Here is a 26,970-nt window from a genome sequence, read left to right on the forward strand (position 1 = left end):
ATAAAGATGAAAAATCTTGTCTTTTTCCTTGATTCTGATGGTACAAATAGTCAAATTTAACTTCCAAAATGATTGTGTTTTTCCATAACATGTTTCTTCCACTGCCTGATTCTTAAAGTGACTGACACTTAATCAATATGATAATTATAGTTATTGAGCAACATATATAAGGATTTAAAACTGTAGTTAGAACAGAATACTAAAATTGTAGAACGTAAGTGCATACATTTAATTGATAATAAAGAAGTTGTCAAATGATGAAATAAACACTTACATATTCTAGTGCAATGGTGATGTATCTTTCTATTATACCAGTCTGTGCAATACGGTATGGCATTAAGTTGAATAAAGGCAACTTATAATCTGAAGCAACAATATAATATCACTGATAAGAATTTTATCATCTTCAGATAGGGTACAGAAATACAGAGTTCTATTGAAAACAACATTAATTAAAAAGATTCTCATTATACCACTTCATCCCTGCACAATGAGAGGAAAACAGGTATTTTTATTAAAAAAAAATTTACCAAATGCAGAAAAACTATTATCCAGTAAGACAATCAATATAACATTGTTCCCATACTATGATTGCAGTGATGCTGTCCTTCCACTGGTATATATAAATATCCCCTCTTCATTACCTGTGCTAGTAGAGTCAAGGTACTGATTTCGTAGAGTTTTAGGGACCCTTGGTTAATCTGTTGTGCATGCATCATGCTCTACACAACTAATTTAGTAAGATGCCTCATTCACTAGCTAAACTTCTTTTACTGTATTCATATCGTAATTCACTGGTAAAAAATATACTAAGCCTTATGCTACTCATTGCAAAAACAACCAAATGGCAAATATAAAAGACAGAAACATAGCAAAAAATATCAAATGGCAGACAGTCAAATATAAAAGACAGAAACAGCAAAAAATATTAAAAGGCAGACTGTCAAATATAAAAGAAAGAAACATAGCAAAAAATATTAAATGGCAGACAGTCAAATACAAAAGACAGAAACATAGCAAAAAATAGCAAATATAAAAGACAGAAACATAGCAAAAAATGACAAATAGCAAGCATTCAAATATGAGACAGAAACAGCAAAAAACAGCAAATAGCAGACAGTCATATATAAAAGACAGAAACATAGCAAAAACTAAATTAGCCAAATAGAATGATTATTACAAAAAGCAATATCACCATAACAAAGACTGACACCATTCCTGAGAAATACATTATCAAAATTCCAGTGCCATCGTCTAAGCAAAGTTTCATTTTCATTTGTCACAAAGCGGTACCCTTAAAAAAAATACGCAATACAGTGAGTGATAATTGGGATGTTTTTGGGGTTATGCTACCCTTTTGTTAAAGATTTGGCCAAAAATGAGCTGCAAATAATAAAAAAGGAACTCCCTTTCTTTATATAAGTTTCTTGATCAGGTCCACTACCCCCTTTTTGTTAATATTTAGATCCACCAGGCCTGCATGAAATATCTAAAGATGGCTATTTCAATTGGTACTCATCATTCCTCTCTTTATTTTATTTCTTATTTTTATTTTTTATTTTTATAGTCTAGCAGGGTTTTCGTTTCTAGCTAAACATTAAATGGTTCATTATGCATATAAATTGAATATATGGACAGTGAATGACTGGCTTATTGGGGTAAAGATAAGAGGTTAGAGGTCAACCATTTTTAATTTTTAATTTTTAATTCTAATTAATCAGCATATTTAGTTCGCAGTAAAAGTTGCTTATTAGGTTAGTTAATTGACATGAAATTTGATAGAAGTACAAATGTACATATAAAATGGACTTAACTATCTGCATTTGAACCTAAATAGGGTATGTCAATGTAACTATTTTACTGCAGTAGTGTACAATAATTGCAGAAGCTGTCAGGCATTACAGTCTAAAGGCTCTGGCCACTGTTATAATAATTCTGATCTTTGATCTAAATTGATAAAAAGAAAGTAAAACCACAAAAATTATTTTATCAAAGTCAGAGTTCAAGACCAAAAGTCACCAGTAACCATGATATATAGTTTGCCACACACTGTTTACCCACATGCCAAATATCAAAAGCCTATCCAATAAGACAAAGAATAACAGCTTGTACAGTTTTTTTTATATTTCTTAAATGATAAAATACACAAAATTTGACCTGAAGGAAAAATTTAAAGGTTGAAAATAACCAACCATAGTTTGTGAAACGCTGTCTTAAAGTCTACTTACATGCCAAATATTAAAAACCTAACTAGAAAAACAAAACCCCATGCAGGATTTGAAACATGAAAAAGAAAAAAAATTACCTCAAAGTCAACATTCAGGTCAAAATATAATAAGTAAAAGTACTTTGCACATTTTCCTGAAAGTTGTCTTCTTGTATGCCACATATTTAAAGCCTAAAAAATTACAGCTCAGACACAATTTGCTACAGACATACAGACTGATTACTTAAAGATGTCTGCCATTTTTTGTGGCAGGGCCCTAATCTATAAAATGACATTAGATATCAGTAATCCCTATACCACAGACAACTTTACTTTCATTAGTAACAGTATCTCATAGTCAACTTATCTTTCTAAGTTCTACATTATATCACATCTAACTACATCTTCAACAGTTTAATACCATATTACATACTTATTTTCCAAAGCCAACTGAATCTTAAACAGTTTTACACCACATTAAATATTTTCCCACCAAGCCAACTCTATCTTCAACAGTTTTATACCATATTAAATATTTTCTCACATCTCACACCAGACAACTCTATTTTCAACAATTTTATGCCACATTACATATTTTCTCACCACAGCTAACTTAATTTTCAACTGTTTTACACCATATTACATATTTACTTTCTAAAGCCAACTCTATCTTCAACAGTTTTACGTCACACTAAATATTTACTCTCCAAGCCAACTTAATCTTCAATAGTTTTACACGACATTAAATATTTTTCTAACTACAGCCAACTTAATCTTCAACAGTTTTACACTACATTAAATATTTTTCTAACTACACTATATTACATATTTACTCACCACAGCCAACTTCATCTTCCCCACCATCACAATCATTCTCTTTGTCACAATGGAAACTTTCTGGTATGCATTCAGTCTCATACCTACGAAAGTGAGAACATGAAATAATTCATATTTTTATTCAAGTTAAAGGTTTGTTACATTGTGCCTCTGGGAATCATCTTTCATAAATTTAAATTCAATTTAATGCCAATTTAAGTATGAACAGCGATAAAAATTCAAATATAACAATCTCTTCAAATTAGACCTAACAATAAATCTGTGTTAGTGATAGACCAACAATCCAACCTTGGCCATGATATCAACTGAGGAATAAACCAAAACAATTTGTCACAACTTCATGGAGCTTGTGTCAAAATATCAACTGTGGTTACAGAGAAAACTGTTATGCAAATTTAAATATCAAAACCATTAGGTCAAAATACCGGTATACCAAGTCAGCAGACAGGAAGTTGTTACAAAAGCCTGAAATAAAATCCCATGATATGTCATATCTGCAAAAAGCTTGTATCAAAATATCAATTTATTATTATAAGGAACAGTACTTGATGGAAAAAGTATGACAGACAGACAGACAGACAGTATATCCCCCTTTGGAGCATGAGTATACACATTTGTGATTGATGTTGAATGTTAGGAAGTAATCCTTATATAAATTCTGCAGATTCTTGTAACTTACTCAGGATTATTTCTATAGTTGTAGCAATAAAACTTTCCTATTGGACATTCATTTGGTGCAACTGTAACAGAAAAGATTGATTTAGCAATTAGAATCATCAATAACATTTGGTAGTAACCAAAGAAATGTTTTATGGGTTAAGAGAAAAAAAATAAATACTTAAATCTACATATCATGGAATTTCATTTATATTACAATAATGTGACTGACAGTAATCCATGATTGTAACAAAAATTTAATGCTTTCACAATAGTACTACAACGTTTGTAAGGTCAAATTAAGTTAATTTGTTGATTCTCATTCCAGTCCAACCCATTTCAAAAGACCCCATCCTAATATATATTTTTATTTTCAATATTTTTCAGCAGTTCAAAGTCCCAGAATTTGTTCATATCCCTATTTGTCATGACACTTCTTTTACACAATGGCTATTGACTTCCAGTCAAAACAAAGTTTCAAACCATGACAAAATGTGTTTTTTTATGTAATCTGGTCAGCAGGTCATAGGATAATTTTCATGAATCTAATCCATGTATAATAGTAGTATGCATGTTAGACAGCATATGTCTGAGAATAAAATCCCATTACTCAACATAACTCTTAAATTTCAAGAGGCAGTCCACATCAATAGAAAACTAGATGCTCCTGGCTAGATAAGCTACATTCTATTTTTTGTAAAAGCAGCCATACTTTTTTATGGTTGAAAGTTCCTAATAGTCATTTTGTGCAGGATACCTTAGGAACAGTTATATAAAATTTCATTGAAATCTGTCCAGTAGTTTCTGAAAAGATTATTTAAACTAACAACATCAAAATTAGTAAGATAAAAAAACATCTAAATAAGGCAATAACTCCAAACTGTTTATTGGATTCACACAAAAAATGACCACCAATAAATTTGATCATGCTGAACACTTTAACACCATGTTAGGACATGCTGCCTGACCCCTGTGTTGTACTTTTAGTAATGGCAGCAATGGAACAAAAATTTCCACATAAGTTCTAGTCAAAATACCCTAAGGAACATTCATATCAAGTTTGCACTAATTTACAGTAGTGTCAGAGAAGAGTATTTTTAAAATTTTTAAAGATGACAATGAAGGACGACAGATGCCAAGTGATGGCAATAGCTCACAGAGTGAGATAAAAAGTTAAACATAATAATGCATACTAACAGCTAATGTGTTACAGAGAAATTACTATGGAAACAGTTAATTTTATTGTTAATAGTATCCTGAGTTGCTAAGCAAATCTTACGTGTTGTTGTGGAAACAGGTTGTATATCACATAGTGGAATATTACAGTATCCAAAGTCGTTGGTTCCAACCTTTACCCAACACCACGGTTGTTTATCATCATCAGGGTTACGACAAAAGTTATGATCTCCTAAACCCTACAAAGATATAAAAGCAGTTCTGAATCACTCCACTAATCAACTCAGAACTTTATTCAGTAGGAATGGTTAATGATGTATCATTGTGATACCACTTTATCTCTTTTGATACTAACCTGAAAACACTCTAGTACTGAGAAAATGGGGTGAAATAAAAGTTTTGAGATAGTAGGACAGGACAGAAATCATAGAAATTAAAAAATCGGGGGACAGAAATAATAGTGCTGAGATAGAGGGGTGAGACAGAAACTATAGTGCTGAAACAGTGGGGTGAGAAAAAAAATAGTGCTGAAATAGTAGTGCTGAAGAGATGTTGCCACAGATGAAAGGAAAGTTGACAATTCATATTAGTAGAGGAAATGGGTCAGCAACTAAAGGAGCACAATTTGTTCCCATTGGAATGCTGACCGTTTGTTGAAAAACATGTCCACTACACTGTATGATAAATTTCTACCAAAAACTATATATTTGTATCTAGGTGTACCATCTTTTTTGTAGAAACAACAATGTGTAATGTTTTTGAGAGAAAAATAACAGTGCTCAGATGGTAGGGTGACACTGAAATAACACTGCTGAGAGAGTGGGTGAGACTGAAATAACAGTGCTGAGATAGTGGGATGAGACAGAAATAACAGTGAAGTTGTGTTAACCTTATTGGGCACAACTAGTTAATTGGTCTGTGGACATTGCATTCGATAAGGTACCACCAACCCTATCTTGTAAAGGTTGATAAGATATCCCTTTCCTCAAGTTGTTCAGATATAAATCAACCATGTAGTGACAATAAACCCTGAACACTTTTATTTCAATAAAGTAATCATATGCAAACTAAAGTTATAGGACTGCCCGGTCTTCCAAAATAAATTTAGTGACATTAAACTTTGTTTGAGCTTTGTAACCTGACCTTGTCTGGGTGTGTTGATGGATTGGCTTCATCTGATTCTGTCCACTTAATACAGGTAGATCCTATCTTGGTTACAGAAGCAGTTCCTCTATATGTATCTCCATTACCACGGTAACAGTCTGTTAAAGTAAAACTTCAAATAAGACACAAATTGTTCAATCTTAGATATAGTCATAGTCAAAATCTAAGAAATTAGAAAAAGCAAAAAGCAAAATCAACAGTCATGATATTCTGGGCATAAGCTCACAAAGAGAATACTGCCATTTAAAGTGAATATTTTAAGCCAATAAGTTTGGATGATTAATCCTTGCAGTGACCTGACATTATCTATCTTCATTCACAAACATTTACATATGCCTCCTCATCTTCCTATAAATTTAATCCAAATCCATTCAGCAATTTAAGAGGGTATTGCACCCTTTGTATAATATAAAATTTCATCAAAATATATAGAGGAGTTTAGGAGGATTATACACTTACAAGATTTTAACATGAGAAACTTGTAAGTTGAATGATCACCATTTGCAAACATTAAATATAATTACTCTTTTAAGCACAATACATATAATGTCTAACTTTCATATAAAATGTCATTTAAATTCACTAAACAGTTTAAGATGGTATGTACCTATAAGAAATGTAGACATACTACCAGAAAGATGAAAGAATGAGTAGATGAACAAAAAGCATGATATATAGAATATAAGGCAAAAAGTTTTTGATACTGGCTTTATCAGGGGGTATCTCAGGTGAGTCCAGTAGGGCAAGCCTCAAACATCTTGTAAGAAAGCCAGTATCAAAAACCAATTGCCTCATATTCTGTTTATTGGTATTTTATAAGTATTATAATACAAATCCCTTGCAAGAATATTTTTAACTTAATACTAAGTATATTTTTAAAAAGCCTATATGTCAGATAATTCAATTGTGCTGGTTCATAGGTAACCAAAGTCATTTAGCATCACTGTGACGTAACAATTTTAAGGAGTGGATTTTTATGCATGCCTGGTAGTGAACTGATCTGTTATTTTTTGTATCAAGGCCAGTCTTCTATGTTTATCTTTTTAGATCGAAGGCAAATGTTACAAATTATTGATAATTCTCTATATAACAAACCAAAGTATCTTTGTGGGGCTATAAAGTCCATCTTTTGCTTTCATGTACAAGAATGATTTCTTTTATGATTACCTTCATCACTTGCTCTGAGAGAATGACTTAAAGATGGTTTCCTGGGTGTCTCACAGATGTAAAATGCCCTCTCCTTCCTGTTGGGTTTACATGGAGCACTGTCAAAGTAGTAAAAATCTACTAACCCAATCTGTCCACTCTGATGACGGTACATGTTGCTTAGTGTCATACATTGGTATTTGCCTTTAGTTGAAGAAGATTCGTTAGAAAACTGGCCAGGATTCCAACCTGTTAGTATCAAAACATTTACTTTTAAATACCAAAGAATTCTACTTTTTCAAAATGTATACGTATAAGTGTAATGCATATAAAGTCTCATCACAATCAACAGAATGTTTTATGAACACTGACAAGTTTTAAGTGTAAAACTTTCATAGTTGATTATCTCCCTAAGCATGTTAGGACGTTTCAAATGCGAAAATTTTATCGTGGATTATCTCATAAAGCATGTTCCAAATGTAAGATTTTCTTACTTTGCGAGCATCTAAAATAATTATTTTTTTACAAGCACATCTTATCAATACATCCATTATATCAATTCATCAAAAAGTTTGAATTGACAACCGTGGGCAGACAGACTGACCGAAAGAGTTAATTCTGTAGAGATATACCCTTTTAAAAATAAATAAATTCTTACCTGGAAACCACTTCTTGTAGTTCATCTTGACCAGGTGTCTGTTCATTGCACCCCTCCATTTTTTCTTGCCACTAAGTTTTCTTGTAAACTGCTGCCATTTCCATACAGAACCTTTCTTTTTACTCAATTTTGAGCTCAGTAGAACTCGGTCTACCACTAAATAATGCAAATACAACATAAAGTTGATATCCAACATCCCCTAAAAATCACTTACAACATATACCAAATCTATATAAAGCCAAACACAAATTTAATCCATCCATTGGGAGCTTAAACTATTGTGATGAAGATTTTCTCTTAGTTTCTTATATAATCTTTTTTTGAGGCAAAAAGTTGACTTAAATATAAAGTATTCTATACTGACACTGTTACCTGACTTATATCTGAATATTAAATCTGACAAAAAGTAGTGCTCTGCTTCTGTTTCTATGGTAGCTAGATATGATTTCTCATTCTCTCCAGCACATGATTTCAATATCTTCTTAAAGTTATCTCCCTTGTTCATTTTCTTTATCTTGTAACAAGACTTCTCTCCAGGAATCCATTCTCCATTAATAGAACCACCACATTCTGAAATATATGTACCTCAAAAAATCCTCTTAGTGAAGATACTACAATAATTCAATCATCAGATTTTGAACTAACTAAGCGTCTTAGTTCAGTCAAAGTATAGTTTCACCTCAAACCAACTCCATAGAAAAATATATCTACCAAATTTAGACGATGAGAAACTTCAAAATAAGACTTTTGGGAGAGTTTTCATTGAAAAAGGGAATTAAATCATACTGAAACTATGTTTATTGTCATTTTTTTTCATGTTTTATAACCATTTCACAATTCACAAACATTTAAACATCACTTAAAGTACTTAGCTCACATAAATTAGTAGGAGAACATTCCTATTACATTCTGAAAAATTCTTTGCATGTAATTCCTTGATCACAAACTAACCATCACTGCTGTATTTCAAACATTTGACAGATACTGCTTCCCTCAGATTACAATCGGTATTGGTGCTATAAGGACAGCTGAGAAGAGAGATTTCATTTCCAGTACACTGGACATGGTTCACTATGAAGTTAGTGATTTTTAAATTATTTACATTGGTAGTACTCCTTGTGGAGGGTTTCTCTGCACCTCTGAAATGTGGCAAAAAATAACTATACCTTTAGCTTTTGATGCAGAAAAAATGAATTTCGAGTCCGAGTATACAAAGAACAAAACCACCATCACAAGCCATGCTCAAGGTACCCGGTCTCGCAAAACCTATTTTAAATATCAGTGACATTGAAAGTATTGAATAATTATGTCTGTCATGTCACATAGGCTACTATCTTGTGCAAGTTACATAACAAATATCATAGGTTTAGGGAACCAACTTTTCATAAAAAAAATCTGTTTTTAATTATGATAACCTTGATCTTTGGTCTACTTATGTGAAAATAAAATGTGTTATTTTTGTTTCTCAAACTATTGTCATGTATTAATCATATCCAAAAACGCTAAGTAGCATATATTACAAGGCAAAAAAGATGTCATTGATAGATAAAACAGATATAAAGCCAAACTTTACAGACTTTCATCAAAGAACATTTCCTTTGTACTTCTTTATCTCTTAAAATTCAAAAGTCAAAATTGATACATGTATCAATCTAATAACAAACAACAAAACTTTAACTAATTGTCTGATGGTATTATTGTTAACAAGCCCTGCCCCCCTTCAGCACTGTACTTACAATGAGAATCCCAGCTGTCTACAAGCGACATCAGCATCTTGTACATCCCAGTCATCATCACAAACCAGACCCCATTTACCTCCCCTGAACACTTCTAAAACACCTTCATTGTAGTCTAGTAGACCATCTGTTCCTTTTAACCTAAAACAAGTTTTTAAATCTAACACTAAAACTTGGGATTCATATACATTCCCTTACTACTGGTCAGTACTAAAATATAGAATTTATCATTTAAATAAGCATTTTTGTCCACTTTGGCTTGCCATAGAGTTTTGCAGTAGCAGACAAAATAGGAGTATTTTCATTGCTATGCAAAAAAATCAATTTTTATTAATCCTGAAGATTAACCAAGTTTGGAATATTTTTTCCAACAAAATTGAATAAATACTCTTGCTTAGTCCCAAAATCCACTGAAAACTGGGAGCATGGACCAGGTGCACCGCTAGGGTAAACATCCTCTGCTTTTCTAGAAACATCCGCCAAGTTGTTCATAAAAAGTCAAGTCCGGGTTGACAAAAGAGGAAAAGAAAACTATGACACCTTGAACAAATCAGTTTTCATGGCACAGTTGGATACACCATAATGATCCACAAGTTAATAATGACAACTTCTTGTACAAACATAAATTTTCTGTAGTGATTACTTCAATCTTGTAGCAATATAACCCTGTTCCAGTAGCCTATTTGTTAGAATTCTAGCGCGATACAAAAAGTCTGCGTATTATCGGCAAGATCTGGCATGTTACGTACGAGTTGTAATATGAATACTCCATACGCAGGTGTTGAAGGAATGTTGCCACAGATTAGAAACATATTTACTGGTTATAAAGGAATTGAACAAAAATGAGTTGGAGGCTGTAGTCCAATCAATTTAAAAAAAAATTACCCTACGAAAGTTGTTAGTCAACTCGTCCAAAGTTTATGATATATCACAAAAAAAAGGTACTTGAAGTCTTGATTCTATAGTTCATTTAAATTGTATTCAATTTTTGTCTATTATTCCTTTTTTTTTTCTGTCAACTTTCCAATAACGCGGTTTTAAAGTGACCTTGAGGCACGTGCCTTGAGGCGACGGTCCATACGTATATACCGTCATTAGGATTTCCGTAACAAAAGATGTTTATGACTCATCTCACTGGTATCTCTAGATGAAATGCAGTCTTTATACCATGATGTATTGTCATGCCCTCATTAAACCAATAACACATAAAATTTCGAGCATGATTATTGAGTAAGCTACATATATGGTGACCGGAAACATCTTTTCTAATATCTCTTACGTTTCCGGTACAACAGCGGATACACTCCGAAATTGTATAAAATGAGACTTGCCTGATTCGTTGACCACTGAATGGTTGATCAGCTGAGAAATCTTTGACCTCTGTCTGTAAAATGGGGAAATATTAGCCATTAATTACACCTGAATATTTATTCCTCAAATTAATCCCCGTAAACGCCCACAAAAATGTTACGGGAGTACATTAGGAACATGGTTATCCACGGAACACAGTTGAATGAACTTCCTTGGGTACATAACTAGGCAATTAACGATTACATTTTAAACTACTCAGGGGCGGATGCAGACGGGGCGTGGCGGACCTGCGCCCCCTCTAAAATTTGCAAAGCATGGATTGTCAGGGGTAGATTTAGGCGCTTTTTTTTTAAACTTTAATTTCTCGCTAATTATAGCACAAAAGATATCTACATCTGTGCACCCCTCCCAATCCAAAATCCTGGATCCGCCCTGCTTTTGGAGAGTAAACTTCCCGAAGTTGCTTTTATCATAACTTGGCCAATATTAAAAAAAAAACCTATGGTCATTTAAACAAGGGAGGACCAAGTCCTCTGAAGTTTTAATCTTGTTACTCGCTGTAATTAGCTGGAATGGTGATAAAAAGAATGTTACTAAGTTACCGCATGTTGATACATTTGTCCAAATTCGTGCATTGTTTACATTTTAACTTTGATAAATTGGGCACAGAAAAAGAGACTAAAGAGAGATGTTACTAGAACTCCAGATATGTATGTGTATTCGTGAGACTGCCTATGTGCTCGTAGATTGTATAGGGACTCAGTAAGTTTTCGTAAAATATAGCAGTCAAATGAATGAATAACTCCTGAGAAGTGTCTAAGAGAGAATTCATGGTATGACAATTGGTTCAGCGACTAGTCAGTCTGAACTTACCTTCAATTTTCCTTTCCCCTTCCTCCTCGTTTGACCTTTGGACGCATTGACCAAAACAATGATGAAGACAATCGCGTAACAGCAGAACTGTAACTTCATTTTTACAGATCTTTCACTGTTTCCTAAATTATACACCTTTTATTTACTTATTGAAATAAACACCACTTATTTTAAAACCTCAGAAATTTGGTGAATTGGATAGAAGGTCAATGTATGACAAGGTCCTAAGTGGTCTTACGGAAAAGAGCACTTCTCGACTGTTATCTAATTTCAAAACATATCACTTATTACTCAGGACACTTTGACAAGTTTAAGCTACAGATTAGCTGTGCAAATGATGTCAAATTGGTCACTATGTTGAGAAAATATCGCATGTCACGAAAAGGAATTAGCCAGGGTCTTTAAGTTAGGGCTCTGGTATACGAGAGATGCATAGCGGAAAATACCCAAATAAACATTTGGACAATATCCCCGAAACATGAAAATGATTGGAGATAAATGTGAATTGAAGTAAAAAAAAAACAAAAAATGTGTTTAAACCACATTTTTATCAGTGATCTAAAAATAATTTAAGTGTTCTTGGTCTGTAGAGTCTAGACATTCTTGTTACAAATTCAGGTAATGTAATTGTAAACGTCAGATTGCAACAATCTAAACATTCTTGCTACAATGTATGTACTGTAATTATTTGGGTCAAATTAAATTGCTAGAATCCAGGCAATGCGATTATTAAGGTCAAATTGCTACAATTTAGGCAAAGAATTTGTTAAGGTCCACTTGCTACAATCTAGGCAATGCAATTGTTAAGGTCAAATTGCAACTATCTGAAATGTAATTATTAAAGTCAAATTGCTACAATTCAGGCAACGTACTTATTTAGGTTGAATTGCTAGAATTCAGTCAATGTAACATTTTAGGTCAAATTGCTAGAATCCAGGATATGTAATTGTTAAGGTAAAATTGTACAATATCTAGGCAATGTAATTATTAAAGTCAAATTGCTACAGTTTAGGCAAAGAATTTGTTATGGTCCACTTGCTACAATCTAGGCAATGTAATTGTTAAGGTCAAATTGCAACTATCTATGAAATGTAATTATTAAAGTCAAATTGCTACAATTCAGGCAACGTACTTATTTAGGTCGAATTGCTAGAATTCAGTCAAGGTAATAGTTTAGGTAAAATTGCTACAATCTAGGCAATGTAATTATTAAAGTCAAATTGTTACAAATATTCATGATGAATGATAGAATTCAAGTAATGTAACTGTTTAGGTCAAATTGCTACAATACAAGCAACGTAAGTGTCAATGTCAAATTGCTACAAGCAAAGCAATACAATAGTCAATAATATGATATCATTTGTATTAGACATCTAACCACCCTATATATTTAGAAAGAAAATCAATCTTGGTAGTTACCTCTTAAGGGTGTTTCTTTTCTTGTCATTACAGGTATATATTACACATAAGGCACCCAGTCTTTGTTGGACATGGGAGATTTCCATTTATCTGATATATTGGGCCCTCTTCTTTCATCAGACATTGGGATTCCCATTCATATCAGATGTTGAGGTCCCCTTTTAATCTAGCACAGGTAGATACAACTTGAAAATACTGAACCCTGGTCTAGAAAGGTTGTTTACTGACTAATTTCATGTTTCAAATCAATTGTCAGGGGGGATAATTCACAAAAGGGTAAGGTCTCACTAACCACTTCCGGGTCAAATGGCCTACCCCCCTATGTAGTACCAAAAACACACTGAACCTAGACATATGCATTGTAAGTGCATTATTTGTGTGTATTATGATTAAAAGTAGTCAAAATAAAGCTGAGAATGTGTACTTTAAGATCATATATGTAATTAACTACAAAAGTGTATGAATATTGTTTACATGTGTGAGTAATTTGCCTCCATGCTGTCAGTTAGCAGAACAGGTAAAAATGTGGATTTTCAGTATTATTTATTCAAGTAAATTTTGTGAAGAATTTCTACTATGATCGTACCATTAGCATAATGATTTTGGAAGCCTTATTTTCCAAGCTTCGCAACGGTATGCAGCTTTAAGATGTCATTTGTCCTGGGAATTCACAGTGAGACTTTGAAAATTACTTTTTTAACATGTAAAGTAATGGAAACGTTAGAAGTGGTTAGTGAGACCTAATACTAAAACTTTGACCTTTTTAAGCCCTATTATAAGGAACATATTTTATCTATTAAAAGTTTTTTTATCTGTTCCATTTTCAAAACTTTCGCTGGAAGGTACAAAATAACATCAAATTTGGCCTTTCAAGGGCAATAACTCTCAATAAGGAGTCATCAGACAATCTGCCCTAAACAAAACTTTTGTAGGACTTATCAGTAGGATCATTTCATCTATTGGAAGTTTTTTTTCTATCTGTCATAGTTTTCAAGATATTAATTAAAAACTACAAAAAACAAAATTTTTCGCCTTTCAAGGCCAATAACTAGGAGTGGCTAAACAACTTTGAAACAATGGAGACTTTCATAGAGCTTTCGAGCTGAAGAAGGATAGTTGCATTTATTTTCCAATATCTCTTATAGTTTTTGAGATATATGTAGAAATTGGTGACTTGACCCTGTTGTAAAAAAATAGTGGCTGTGGCCATGTTTTACACTTGATCTATATCATTGATACATTTTTAAAGTAGAAGCTCAAAAGATACTGGTGATCAAGTTTTGTAAAAATCTACTGAGTTGTTATAAAGATTTTTAAAGAAAAATTAACGACAGTGTCAAGTGATAAAAGCTCATGTTTTCTCAGCCCAGGTGAGCTAAAAAATAAGATACACAAACATGACTGAAATGTGAAGAACAAAATGTTAAACTTTAAATGGAACAGATTCAATCTGCTGTTTTTCCTCGCAAGATAGGATAAAATACTTAACAGTTTGGGGTTATTAAGGTCTTGATGACTTTGTTATCTTTGTAATAGGCTTTATTACTGTTGTACAAATGTAATTTACAGGGTGAATATTTGCTTTTAAAACAAATATTCCAGATCAAACTTATTACATGCATCAATAAGCCTCATACTTCATTGGCACGACTGTGACTGAAAAGAAAACAAAATGCAAAGTATGAAAATATCCCTCTTTATTTCTCTCTTTCAGGAAAACGTAAGAAAACATAAGAATAAGAAAATAAGAACAAATGGAATTCATGTGGCAGAGTATAAAAGTTTTAGGGCTAAAATCACATTTACATTTTGGAATTAACTTATTATTACAGAATCTGTAAGTTTCAACTGTATCAGTGTAAGTATACATTATAAATGTTCAATAGAACTAAAATATAAAATGCAAAGGAAATGAAAAACATCTGTTTTATCAGAATTTGAGTGATGACAGTCTTCTGAGCTTAAATTTATACATATTCACAACCAAAAAATAGAACAATGAAGAAAAAAAAAAAACATAGCAATCACCTAAAATACAAACTTGCGTAATTATCCACTATTTTTTTTACAGATGTATAAATATACTAGAAAAAATTAAGTATAATATCTTGAAACAATAAGAACTGATTCTCTGTAAACATGAGTTCTGTAGTGATTTATGTCCAAACAATAAGTCATCATTATGAATTACAGTTATTTCAATACAACACAATATCCCAGTGTAGATTCCACAAAAAGCAACCCAATAAACCCATAGTAACCACAATGTACTGGGTAACCTAGAGCAGAGAGAAAGCAACATCTCAGCAGATTTTATAACAATTCTCATAACACTGTTAACATGATCAATCCAGACTTTCATTAAATGAGGTCTGTGGAGCAAATTAAACTTTATAACTAATTGCTAAAAAAACACACAACATTTCGTCTGCAACATCTTATATTAAAACCAATGTAATGGTGTAAGTAGCCCACAGATATAATGAGTATGATTAAATCAGTAAATAAAATAAACTTGTGTAACGAGTAACAAACATGATAAATAAATACATAAATAACATATAAAATACTATAAATATCACAATTAATATTAATATGGTTTTCTCTACAGTATGTTCATACTTGGACCTTTTTCATTTTCAGAGTGGTTATCAAAAATAGCAGCTACCTCTATGCTTCTGAAGCCTAAATGGTTAAAAAGAACATTGGTGTAGTATAGGGGTATCACCATTAACGCCCAATTCAGCCTCTATATATCACAAAGTGGATGGAGTACAGTCATTAAGGCCTATTTCAGGCTCATGTTAATACTATTTATTCAGAAATGGTTATCTAATTCTTTTACACTTACGTTTTTCAAACATTTTTCTTTTCGTGTTTCTAAGCAAATTTAGAATTTTGATGAAACCAATCAACTAGTACAGGAATTACCCCAAAAGTATATATTGTCACTTTCTTGTTATTTGCTAAGATTAGGCTCTACATTCATAATTTCAACTATCTCAACACTGAAATTACAAAATTCAAAATTTACACAGATGGAGGAACATTAATAAGCAACTTATGGTAAAATAAAATTTTATAACTCACATGCAGACACTTTCATTTCATACAAAATATGATAAAAGAATAACATATTTAATTCATTTTCAAACAATTTACAGAAAATGGTCATTTTTTAAGCACTTAAATTAGCCAGAAAATTTAAAATTCTGCTATATCAGCTAAAGATAATCACAATCTGCAACAAAAAATTAATTTAGGCTATTTTGACTATCTAAATGACCCGATCTTTGTCCTACATTGAGAAACAGTCATTATGTATTACTGATTCATTGTTTCATAATTAACACATCCGTTACAGGTGGAAGTCATCATCATAAATACAATGCACATAAAACTAATGAATTTAATAGTTTGTAGACTTGTATTAAATCAATGAAGACATACAATTTATAAATGGCACCATTAAAGTTAATTGGAATGTCATAGGAGTTATGAAATAAAGCATCATTCAGCTGGGTTTTTCCTTGATCACACATATTTAGTATCAATCAAACAAATTATGTTTATTAAAAACATAACAATTCATTTGTTATCAACTGTCAGCCTTTTTCTTATCTTCAAAATGTTTCCATAAAAAAAATATCCAATTACTTTTCACAAGTTAATAAGATTCAAAAGGGTTTCTTAAAATTATAAATAAACAAAGGCGTTACATTACCTTTACTTTTAGGTTTTCATCAATGATTATAAAAAGGATCAATAATAGAAAATGTAAAATGAAACAATAGTGTTTATATGTTCTGAACACATTTTTATTATGCCATAATACTGGGATATTGCAATTACAATGACTTAAAGTTATCAAGCAGATGAAAGGTTTGAATGTTTATAAGAAGTACTGACAAGCCAATCCTATTTAATACAAACTCACTACATAAAAATCATCAGTAGCATAAAGATAATTTCTCTTCATTTTCTTGACCAAGTTAATTTTTAGTATAGGACTCATTTTGTAAGAAATTAAACATTAAAAAGTCATAAAAAATATACATAAGAAGGAAACATAAAGATAAGAAACTCATAGATTGTCAACAAGTGGAAAACATGACAAAAAATTGCATAAAATATCACAATAACAGGCATGATTTCTTGTGATCCCATAATACCTCCCACAACAATGATGACCAAAGGAATTATGTCAAATCACAATACTCATTTCAGATCAGAAGCATCCCTGGAAAAACAGAATAAAAAAATCAATTAAATATCTTTCTGCATAGTATAGAGTTTAATTCATTTTTTAAAAGTAAAAATCAGAACAAGCCTCAAAGTTTTTGTTCATTAACTTGCATTATAACTTAAAGGAAACTTCCATGCAAAAAGAATTCAATTAACTATCATTCCATGGCAGGTTTTTCTAGAAAAGCAGAGGACCTTACCCTACCAGTGCACCTGGTCCATGCTCCAAGTTTTCAGTGGAGTCCGAGTTGCTCATTTGCTTTTGTTACTTTGTATGTATGATTTTAGTTTATGTTCTTTGTTGTGTTTGTCTGTTTTCCATGTCTGGTCTTTGTCCCTGGATTATATTCTTTTGATTACTGCTATAACCATGGTTCCCTTGATTACTCTTCCATATAAAAGTCACATGATAGAAACTGATTCCATACCATTGTGTGTTTTTGTATTTGTTTTTAACCTTTTTCTTCAAAATTTGAAGTTTTCTGTATATAACTATCGATGTACATAAAGCATATTTCCATGCATTCTAACTTCTATTGAAATTCCTGACAGTATCAATTAAGTGCAAAAAAAAAAACACCAGCACTTAGGACATTTTTTCCTAAGTTAAAGAACCACATTAAGTACATTTCTAATCTTTGATCATGTAAAGTAACACTTTCTGTGATTTGGTTACTTTATCTACATCTAGGATCATTTGCCATTACAACTGGTTGTGTGATTGTGTCACTTTGTCTATGAATTTTGATTGGTCAAAAGAATGGTAGTAATATTCCTAATGTTGTTCTCCAATAATGGTGACCTCATAGATTGTTACACTACAATGGTGGATGTCAAAGGTAAAGTAGTGTATGGAACCACAGAGAAAAAGTTTCATAACTCGTTAAACTTAAACATCCAAAAAAAATTAATTTGCTTTATTTAATTTCAACATCATAACAAACTCACCAAGGCTTGATTGTTATGATGTTGGAATTAAATTAATGGAGTTAATATTTTGCAATATTTTAGTTTCACTCATTACCAAACTTATGATTATTAGTATTTACTTACTGGATGTTAGGAGGACCATCTGTTGTTTTCGGAGTTTCTGGACCTGGATTCTCTGTTGTCTGATAAAACATTTAAGCAAGATAAAAAGGTGAAAAACCTACTTTAGCCATAAATGAACTCAATAATGATATCTCTCTTTCATTAATATGAGTAAAACTAGTTTTTTTGGTTTTCTCTACACGTACATTTTCCAGAAATGTTTGATAGCTAGCACTGAATTTGTTACTGTTCAGCAAACTACTTTGTTAGGAAAAAACACTCAAAAATATATCCTCACTTTCACTACTTTCTCTAAATCTTTAAAAAGCTGTTTAAGTTGCTAATCCTGTTCTATACAAAACATTCAAGAAAGAAATAACAGATGGATTTATTCTTCACTAAATAGTTTGCAAGTTTTTACACAGCAAAATATCTGAAGAATTATGAAATTTAGTGAATAAACCATTTCTACAATAATTCCAAAAAGACCATCCTCTAAACAAGCTTACACACTCTTTTCACCAGATTTTCTTTAGATGATATGATGTAGATTTATGTGAATTACATGTACCTGTTGCAAAGTTGTTTCTGATGCAGGTAAAATAGATTATTGTGATTTACTTGTTGTGGGGGTGTTTTAGATGTAGACAAAGTAGATTCCTGTAACTTACCTGTTGTGGAGGTGTTTTAGATGTAGATGAAGTAGATTCCTGTGACTTACCTGATGTAGAGGTGTTTCAGATGTAGATAAAGTAAATCCCTATGACTTACCTGTTGTGAAGGTATTTTAGATTCCTGTGACTTACCTGTTGTGGAGGTGTTTTAAACATAGGTGCTGAAGATTCCTGTGACTTACCTGATGTAGAGGTGTTTTAGATGTAGATGAAGTCGATTCCTGTGACTTACCTGTTGTGGAGGTGTTCTTGATGTAGGTGATGTAGATTCCTGTGACAACTCACTCCTTATTTCCTGTGCTGTTTTAGTAGGCTCTCCAGTTGAGTCCTTTTTAAACAGATTTGTCTTGGCTTTAGCCTCTTTCTGTTTTTTATATGTATCTTCCTGAATCTGCATATGGTATTTATAAGTAGATTCTGTGCTTGCCATAGTACCTAAACACAATACAAACAATAAAATACTGCAGGTTCAAATCACATCAATTGCTGGAAGGTGCACAAAAATGCAATACTCTGGGGTTCAAATTCACATCAGTCATTTAAATGTTTACTGTATTTTCCTGACTATAAGTCAATGTGGAGTATAAGTCGAATTGCCTAATTTTGACCAAATACCAAAGATAAGTCAAACTCGGCAGATAAGTCGAGGGTCAGACATGTGTGTCAGCGGACACCTGAGTTGAGCTGTTTGTTTTCAACATCATATTATTCCAGCGATGTTACTAAGTATAATATTTCTGAATTAAATTAATAATTGTTTTTTTGTTAAAGTGTACCTTGCAAGCAAGTTCAATCATATTTATTGAATGGGGTGTCACTGGCTCTGAAGCCTTAGATCATCAGGTGTACGAAATCATAAGCATGTCAAACGTGGGCATCCATGTGTGAAATAAGCGGGAAATTCATTTAATGAATTGGTCATAATTACAAGCAGTAATTAATAAATAATATTAACTGGTATTACAAAATACAATAAAAAATAATTGTTAGCTACAAATTTGGTTGCAATTTGCCATTTAGATAACACCTTAACTAATTTTAATTTGAGCCACGACCGAATGTGTTAAAACACACTGTAAATGGGTATAAATTTGCATATTAAAGGACCGATAACTCCAGAACACTCGATAATGTCTTTCCAGTTAAAAATTGTTTTGTTAACGTATCAAAGAACACTCTCTGTAATAAACAAGAACAATAAAAAAAAACTGATCCAGGGCATTATATTCCTATTTTCTAGGGAAAGTGAAATTTTTCATGAAGAATTCATTTCATTATAGACATAATAAGTAATTTAATAAGGTTTTTTTCTCCAGCCTCTTATATACAATAATGCTAGTATCTATGTTAAAACAGTCATTTATACACTGTAGTGACAGTTAACAACCATTACAGACGTTGAACACAAGTAATAAAACTTCCATCTGTACAGTTATGGCAGTGTTTTGAATACAAAAAATACATGTATATGTTGTTGAAGGAATGATTTCAAGTCTTTCAAATAATTAACTATAGTTGATCATACCAACCTGACTTGAGATTAAATGTCCTCCCCTTCACTAAGTCCTTGGGTGGGGGTGACCACCAATTTAACAATGAACCAACCAGGGGAACTTGTCTTAAAACGCCCTGGGGAATAAAATAAGATATATAATAACCTACTTAACTTAGTTATCATCGACTTATTTTTAATGCTTAATAATTGATATACTTTATTGCTGCGATAACAATACATAGTCCCCTACCAGGTGCAATATAAAAAAGAAAAGATTTTAACTGTGTAAATTATTGTTTAAATTTGGATTGTGATTTTTAAAAAATGTTTGACACAGCAAATCAAAATGACAGTGGTGAACAAACTTTAAAATTTTCAATAAGACATGAAAAATAAGTAATTTCTATGAAGTTGAGGAATTTGCTTTAAATATTTCTGACCCTTTAATTCCTAAAATGTGAGAGGCATAACCCTTTCAAATAACAAAACCTTTCTGTAATAGTAGTATGTAACCTAGTGGTACAGTTGCATTGAGATCCATTCATTTTCACTAAAGTTATTGCCTGGGAACAAAGAAAATGTTTTAGGCCCCTTTTGTTTATGATCATCATCCCCAAAATCAATCCAGTCTTATTTCTATTTGCATTGAACCTTCTGATATAATACAGAAATCAATATCATATACTCAAGAACTAAAGTAAAGTTATATATAAATGCCTGCTTCTGGCCCCTATACATAATTATTTAGGATTTTTACCCTAAAAATCATTCAAAATCTCTATTTTTTGTAGTATGGAACCATATGTTACAAGATAATAGAGATCCATGCACTTTACTGCATGCTATAGTGAGGAAATCTGAAAAAAAATATGTCCCTTTTTGGCCCCTGATTCCCAACTGGTAAGAACCATAGCCTCTAATATTAATATCAGCCCCCCAAAATAAACAGAAAGATTATCAAATTATATGTTCATTTATAAACAATATGATATAAATATGTTTTTACCTCTTGTTGTAATTTATCCTGTGATTCTTTCTCCAAGTCTTTGTTGGCTATCTCAATTCCTTGTTTAATCAAATCTGCCAGAGCTTCAAAATACTGAAACACATTAAAGAATCTTTATGGAGTATGATGTATGCAGTGTTAATATAAAACATGAGGTATACAAATATTAGAAGTGAAACTATTAATTGTTAATAGATGAAAATGATAACAGACACCAAGTGAGCTCAAAAGTAAGAGCACCCATGTGCATGTTTTATCATTCGTTTAGTATAAAAGACCCAATTTAAAAAAGATACCTCAAGGTTAGTTATACTCAAATTAAGTTTTAACCCAGTAGTTTCAGAGGTAAAAAGAACTGTAATTGTAAACAAGAAAAAAATAAATTTGAGTTTGCTTTAATTGCATTCTTCTGAAAGCACCAGACAAATTGCAATAATAGGCTGGAAGGGCATACCAAGTTATTGGCCTATTCTTAGCTACTTCGTCCCCTGCTGTTAAAAAAATATTTAGACTTAATTTTACTTAAACATTGTTAAGAGTTGCCATGTCAATGGGTCAGGCTGAAAAAAGGTCAGATTGATGGGTACTTTTTATGAAAGAAAAAAAACATGTCTCTTAAAATTAACCTACAAATAATTGTGAAGCAGAAAAAAGACTAATAGTAAAATATTCTTCTAAAAAAATAGTGTTTTTTTTTAGTTTTGACTCCATAAGAGCGAATTTCAGGAACCTATGTAATATTCTTGTGCAGACAGAAAGAAAAAAATTGCATAAACATGCTTATTACCTTTGAAGATTCTTCAATTTCTTTTCCACATTTAAGAACATGATCTATTAATTCTTCTACATCTGTATCATCAGTAATCAATCCAAACTTAACACAAGCCAATTCATTCTCTAACCGACCTATAACAAAGCGATAACATCGTAACTGTACATCCGCCCTATACTCTACAATTCATTTGTTTGAATTGTCTAACCGACCATATAACAAAGTGATAACATTGTAACTGTACATCTGCCCTATACTCTGAAATTCATTTGTTTGAATTGTCTAACCGACCTAGAACAAAGCGATAACATCGTAACTGTATATCTGCCCTATACTCTACAATTCATTTGTTTGAATTGTCTAACCGACCATATAACAAAGCGATAACATTGTAACTGTACATCTGCCCTATACTCTGAAATTCATTTGTTTGAATTGTCTAACCGACCTAGAACAAAGCGATAACATCGTAACTGTATATCTGCCCTATACTCTAAAATTCATTTGTTTGAATTGTCTAACAGACCTATAACAAAGCGATAACATCATAATTGTACATCAGACCTTTTGTCTGAATTGTTGAAATTTCAACCCTAAAGTTATTGCTCTTTGACAATATGTATTAATAATTGATCTTTAAAGAAATCATAAACAACCTGATGTAGTAGTGACTTCTCACTTGGCAAGCATGATAATTGTTTGTCTGAGTACTTATACAAATGAAACCCAACCTCTGTAAAAAGTTTCATCAAAGTCAGTTGAACAGTTAAAATAGAGTTGTTCATACCAAGTACATAGATTAACAGACAAAATAGATAGATAGGTATAGTTTTGCTATAAACCCCTAAATACTTAGTCTGCGGTGAGAGGGTAATTACCCAATACTTTGTCTGCAGTGAGAGGGTAATTATCCAATACTTAGTCTGCGGTGAGAGGGTAATTACCCAATACTTTGTCCGCAGTGAGAGGGTAATTACACGATACTTTGTCAGCAGTGAGACGGTATTTTCCCAATACTTTGTCTGCAGTGAGAGTGTAATTACCGAATACTTTGTCTGCGGTGAGAGGGTAATTACCTGATACTTTGTCTGCAGTAAGAGGGTAATTACCTGATACTTTGTCAGCAGTGAGAAGGGAATTTCCCGATACTTTGTCTGCGGTTAGAGGGTAATCACCCAATACTTTGTCTGCAGTGAGAGAGCATAACTACATTGTCTACTTTTATTTCTAATAACAACATACCAAGAGAAAATGCAGTATCTGTTGCCTTCAGTTTCTTCACTAATTCTACATTAACAGTGTTAATCTCATGTTTATTCTTTGTAGACAAATGTTCAGTATGATCAACACAAGACTCTGGTAGATATCTATAAAACAGTATGTTAGAGATATTGATTAATCTAGAGGACCCAAGCAGCTTGGCAAAAATGTGGGCACTGCTAGAAATATAGGGTCAGTGAAATAAAAACACCTAAACACTCACACAATCTTATTGAAAGATATCTACTGAAACATATTTCTGGCAATCATACAGCAATTACTTTTGTTTTGATGAAGAGACTCATCGAAAGCCCTGGAGATGCCACTGCCAAAACGAAAACATGAACAACTGACATATTTCCAACACCATAAGTTCAGATTTTAGTTGTATTGTCAGTGTTTCAGTGAGAAATCTTTTTCAGTGGTATATGAATTAAATAAAAGTCTCCTCATTCTTTGTAACTATACACAAACTTTATTTTCAAGCAAAAAAAACAGAAACCAGAAAAAATGTGTCTAAAGACATGGTAGCCCTGTCATTTCTAATTCTCGCAGTGAATAAAAGAACAGTGTTCCAATGTCCTCCGCATACAAAGAATTTTGTAAGTCCAAGGGCCGTAACTTCCGTAAAAATCATTCAAACTCAAAGTGTAATTTCTCCTAGTAAGTCACATACAAACGATAAAATCAATTGGTAAAAGCATTACAAAAAACGTGTGGAAAACCTTAAATTCACTGAAATTTTCTAAGTCCAACGGCTGTAACTTCTGTAAAAATCATTCAACCATAAGCAAAGTCGAACATAATTTGTAACTCTCCATACACAGGCAAAAACATGAGAATCATATGGTTTGCATCTATGATTATCATATAAATCGAGCACCGTATGATAATCATATGTTTCGGTATACAATTGATTATCGCATGATTATCATATGATAATCATATGTTTTTTTCACAAACATATGACTGTCATATGTTTTTAAGCCAAAATTACCATATGAATCAACACCATATGATTATCATAAGAGCATTACAAAAAAATTGTGGAAAACCTGGACAGACGGACACCCAGCATTTCCATGTCCCCTCGTGTCACGTTGTGGGGACAAAAAGATTATTTTGAAGGGAAATACAATGACCTGACTGTGAGATGACAATTTTCATTGCACCAATTTTCATTGCACCAATTTTCATTGCACCAGAATTCCAATGTCCTAATGATGCACTCTAGACTGAACACTAGGTAAATGACAGCATAACATGTGACTGACTCAGTGAAGATGTTATATTCGACTACAACAATGTAGGAAGGTCTTACATTGAAATCATTAATATGACTTGTTACAATAACATAACTATATAGGTAATGTGAAAAACTAAGTGTTAATGATTAGACATGAACTTACTGTACTACACCTAATCCTGCCCATTTTGGCATTTCTATCAACTTGAAGTTCTTGTGCTTAGTCACAAGGGCTTTAAATTTATCTCTCTGTGCTACTGTAGCATCTAATATGTTCTGGATAATAATTGTTAGACATATTATTCAGTTTGACTGTTTTTTGACCATATATATCAAACATATTTACAATATTTTGTATTTTCTATGTTTATTGATGAGTTTATTCAATAATAACTTCTTACTATGTAAATATTAACATCTAATAATAATAGAAATTCTGATCTTTCTACCATACTTCATCTTACTATTTGGAAGTCTCATCAAATTTATAAAGTTAAAGGTTTAAGCAATAAATCACCTACTGTTTGCTCCTTTAGTTTTGTTATGGCTACCTCTATATCTTCAGGTTTAATATTCCTGACTGCAAAGATCATTATAAAATTATTAATAAATTTAGAATAACCAGACTGAAACAAACTGTTCCAGCTCAATAGGACAACAGAAGCCAAACCCTGAATACCTGAGTATATCATAGACAGTATAATTAAAAAATACTGATAAAACAATAATTTGAAATTTTGATTGTGATAAATGACACAGCAAAGGTTACTGACGCAGAACGATTGTGGTCAAAGAACTTTAAAATTGGAAATTTGACATTTACCAACTACAACCCAAGATCATTATCCAAATACACCATTATAATTTTGGGATTGTCTAAAAGGCTATAAAGACAATACAACATAAACTGATTAAAAATCCGTAAACTTCTGTGCAAAACTTTTCAGCATTATTTATAGAAAAGTTTTATCAAGCATAAAAAAAATCCTGTAACATACCTTGAGCACATTCCAGGGGAGCAAAACGTATACAGATTCCTTCTTTTTCTAATTTTACAATCTGGAAATTCAATTTAGGACATTCCATTTGTAAAGTTTCTCCAAGCTGAAAAAAAAACAAAAATCATAAACTGACTTCAGCAGTTCCAGTAATGAAAATGTATTATTATATATTCTAACATGACATGCTTCAGATCTCTATAGACTACATCAATGGCCAACACATGGTAAAACAATAATAAAATGAAGTTGCCAAGATTTATTTCTTTAACAAGCTGAATGTGGTCATAAAGAAAAATAAGTACCAAACATATCCCAAATGAAAAAAAAAACAGATAACAGGTTAGACATCACACCACACCATACGTTAATAATAAGCACTGCATCCACTATCAGGGTTCATACACCTTTTTTGCTCCAATTTTCCAGGATTTTTCCAGGACTTTTCAAAGGATTTTTTTTAATATTCCATACCAAAAACCAAAAAACAATTGTGCATCTTTTTATAAGTTTATCAATTTTTGTAAGCATACATTGTATTTATATATATCAAATGTTTTGAACACATTTATTAAGTTGGTATGTGTTACCATGACTTCTAACAGGAGCAAAATCTAAGCTTCTGCTTGGACCTATAAAAAACCTAGCACTAATTTTCAGTGTTCTAGGATTTTTTAGAAATTGAGGTTTCCTCAGGAAAAATCCATATAAAATCAACTTTCCCACAGTCAACGACTGCTTTCCTAACAAAACAAATCCTTACAGCATATGAAGTTTTCAACTTGCCACGGGAAAGTGTAACTAAGTACCTATCTTTCCCTGACCCAAATTTCACTTGCCCCAGGTAATGGGAAAAAGGAATCCTAGAACACTGATTTTGTGAATACTTCAGCCCTTCAATATGTTTTAGCCAAAGTACCTGATGAGAGCTTTAGGTTCGAAACATGTGTCCAACTTGACGGAATTTTGTTAACCTCGATATCTTTAATGACTGTATTTTGTTTTATAAGGTCATAATGTTTTGACATCTGGTTCCCTTTATGACATTCACAAATGGAA

The 26,970-nt window shown here is 32.1% G+C and overlaps 2 protein-coding genes across 4 annotated transcripts in view; both read right to left on the reverse strand.

Annotated features, from left to right (window-relative positions):
* LOC148618637 (scavenger receptor cysteine-rich domain-containing protein DMBT1-like) overlaps positions 1 to 11,970 on the reverse strand; it is a 59,893-nt gene extending 47,923 nt beyond the window's left edge. For both annotated transcript variants that reach the window (XM_088577725.1, XM_088577726.1), the window contains exons 1-12: positions 11,765 to 11,970; positions 10,912 to 10,964; positions 9,581 to 9,721; positions 8,796 to 8,983; positions 8,217 to 8,414; positions 7,845 to 8,000; positions 7,208 to 7,435; positions 6,020 to 6,138; positions 4,980 to 5,115; positions 3,723 to 3,783; positions 3,044 to 3,126; positions 275 to 363 (exon numbers count right to left, since the gene is read on the reverse strand). In XM_088577725.1, the coding sequence (XP_088433851.1) occupies positions 275 to 363; positions 3,044 to 3,126; positions 3,723 to 3,783; positions 4,980 to 5,115; positions 6,020 to 6,138; positions 7,208 to 7,435; positions 7,845 to 8,000; positions 8,217 to 8,414; positions 8,796 to 8,983; positions 9,581 to 9,721; positions 10,912 to 10,964; positions 11,765 to 11,863 (1,551 nt within the window). In that variant the 5' untranslated portion in view covers positions 11,864 to 11,970. The remainder of the gene's footprint in view (positions 1 to 274; positions 364 to 3,043; positions 3,127 to 3,722; positions 3,784 to 4,979; positions 5,116 to 6,019; positions 6,139 to 7,207; positions 7,436 to 7,844; positions 8,001 to 8,216; positions 8,415 to 8,795; positions 8,984 to 9,580; positions 9,722 to 10,911; positions 10,965 to 11,764) is intronic.
* Positions 11,971 to 14,863: 2,893 nt separating this feature from the next.
* LOC148618638 (putative pyridoxal-dependent decarboxylase domain-containing protein 2) overlaps positions 14,864 to 26,970 on the reverse strand; it is a 33,000-nt gene continuing 20,893 nt past the window's right edge. For both annotated transcript variants that reach the window (XM_088577727.1, XM_088577728.1), the window contains exons 16-25: positions 25,912 to 26,017; positions 25,435 to 25,493; positions 25,077 to 25,189; positions 23,650 to 23,774; positions 22,423 to 22,541; positions 21,636 to 21,728; positions 20,664 to 20,763; positions 19,367 to 19,569; positions 18,482 to 18,540; positions 14,864 to 17,423 (exon numbers count right to left, since the gene is read on the reverse strand). In XM_088577727.1, coding sequence (XP_088433853.1) covers positions 17,402 to 17,423; positions 18,482 to 18,540; positions 19,367 to 19,569; positions 20,664 to 20,763; positions 21,636 to 21,728; positions 22,423 to 22,541; positions 23,650 to 23,774; positions 25,077 to 25,189; positions 25,435 to 25,493; positions 25,912 to 26,017 — 999 coding nt within the window. In that variant the 3' untranslated portion in view covers positions 14,864 to 17,401. The remainder of the gene's footprint in view (positions 17,424 to 18,481; positions 18,541 to 19,366; positions 19,570 to 20,663; positions 20,764 to 21,635; positions 21,729 to 22,422; positions 22,542 to 23,649; positions 23,775 to 25,076; positions 25,190 to 25,434; positions 25,494 to 25,911; positions 26,018 to 26,970) is intronic.

This window comes from Perna viridis, chromosome 4 (genome assembly GCF_037379345.1).
Source record: "Perna viridis isolate PV_CMFRI_1.1 ecotype Kerala chromosome 4, ASM3737934v1, whole genome shotgun sequence".
In the NCBI taxonomy this organism is placed as follows: domain Eukaryota; kingdom Metazoa; phylum Mollusca; class Bivalvia; order Mytilida; family Mytilidae; genus Perna; species Perna viridis.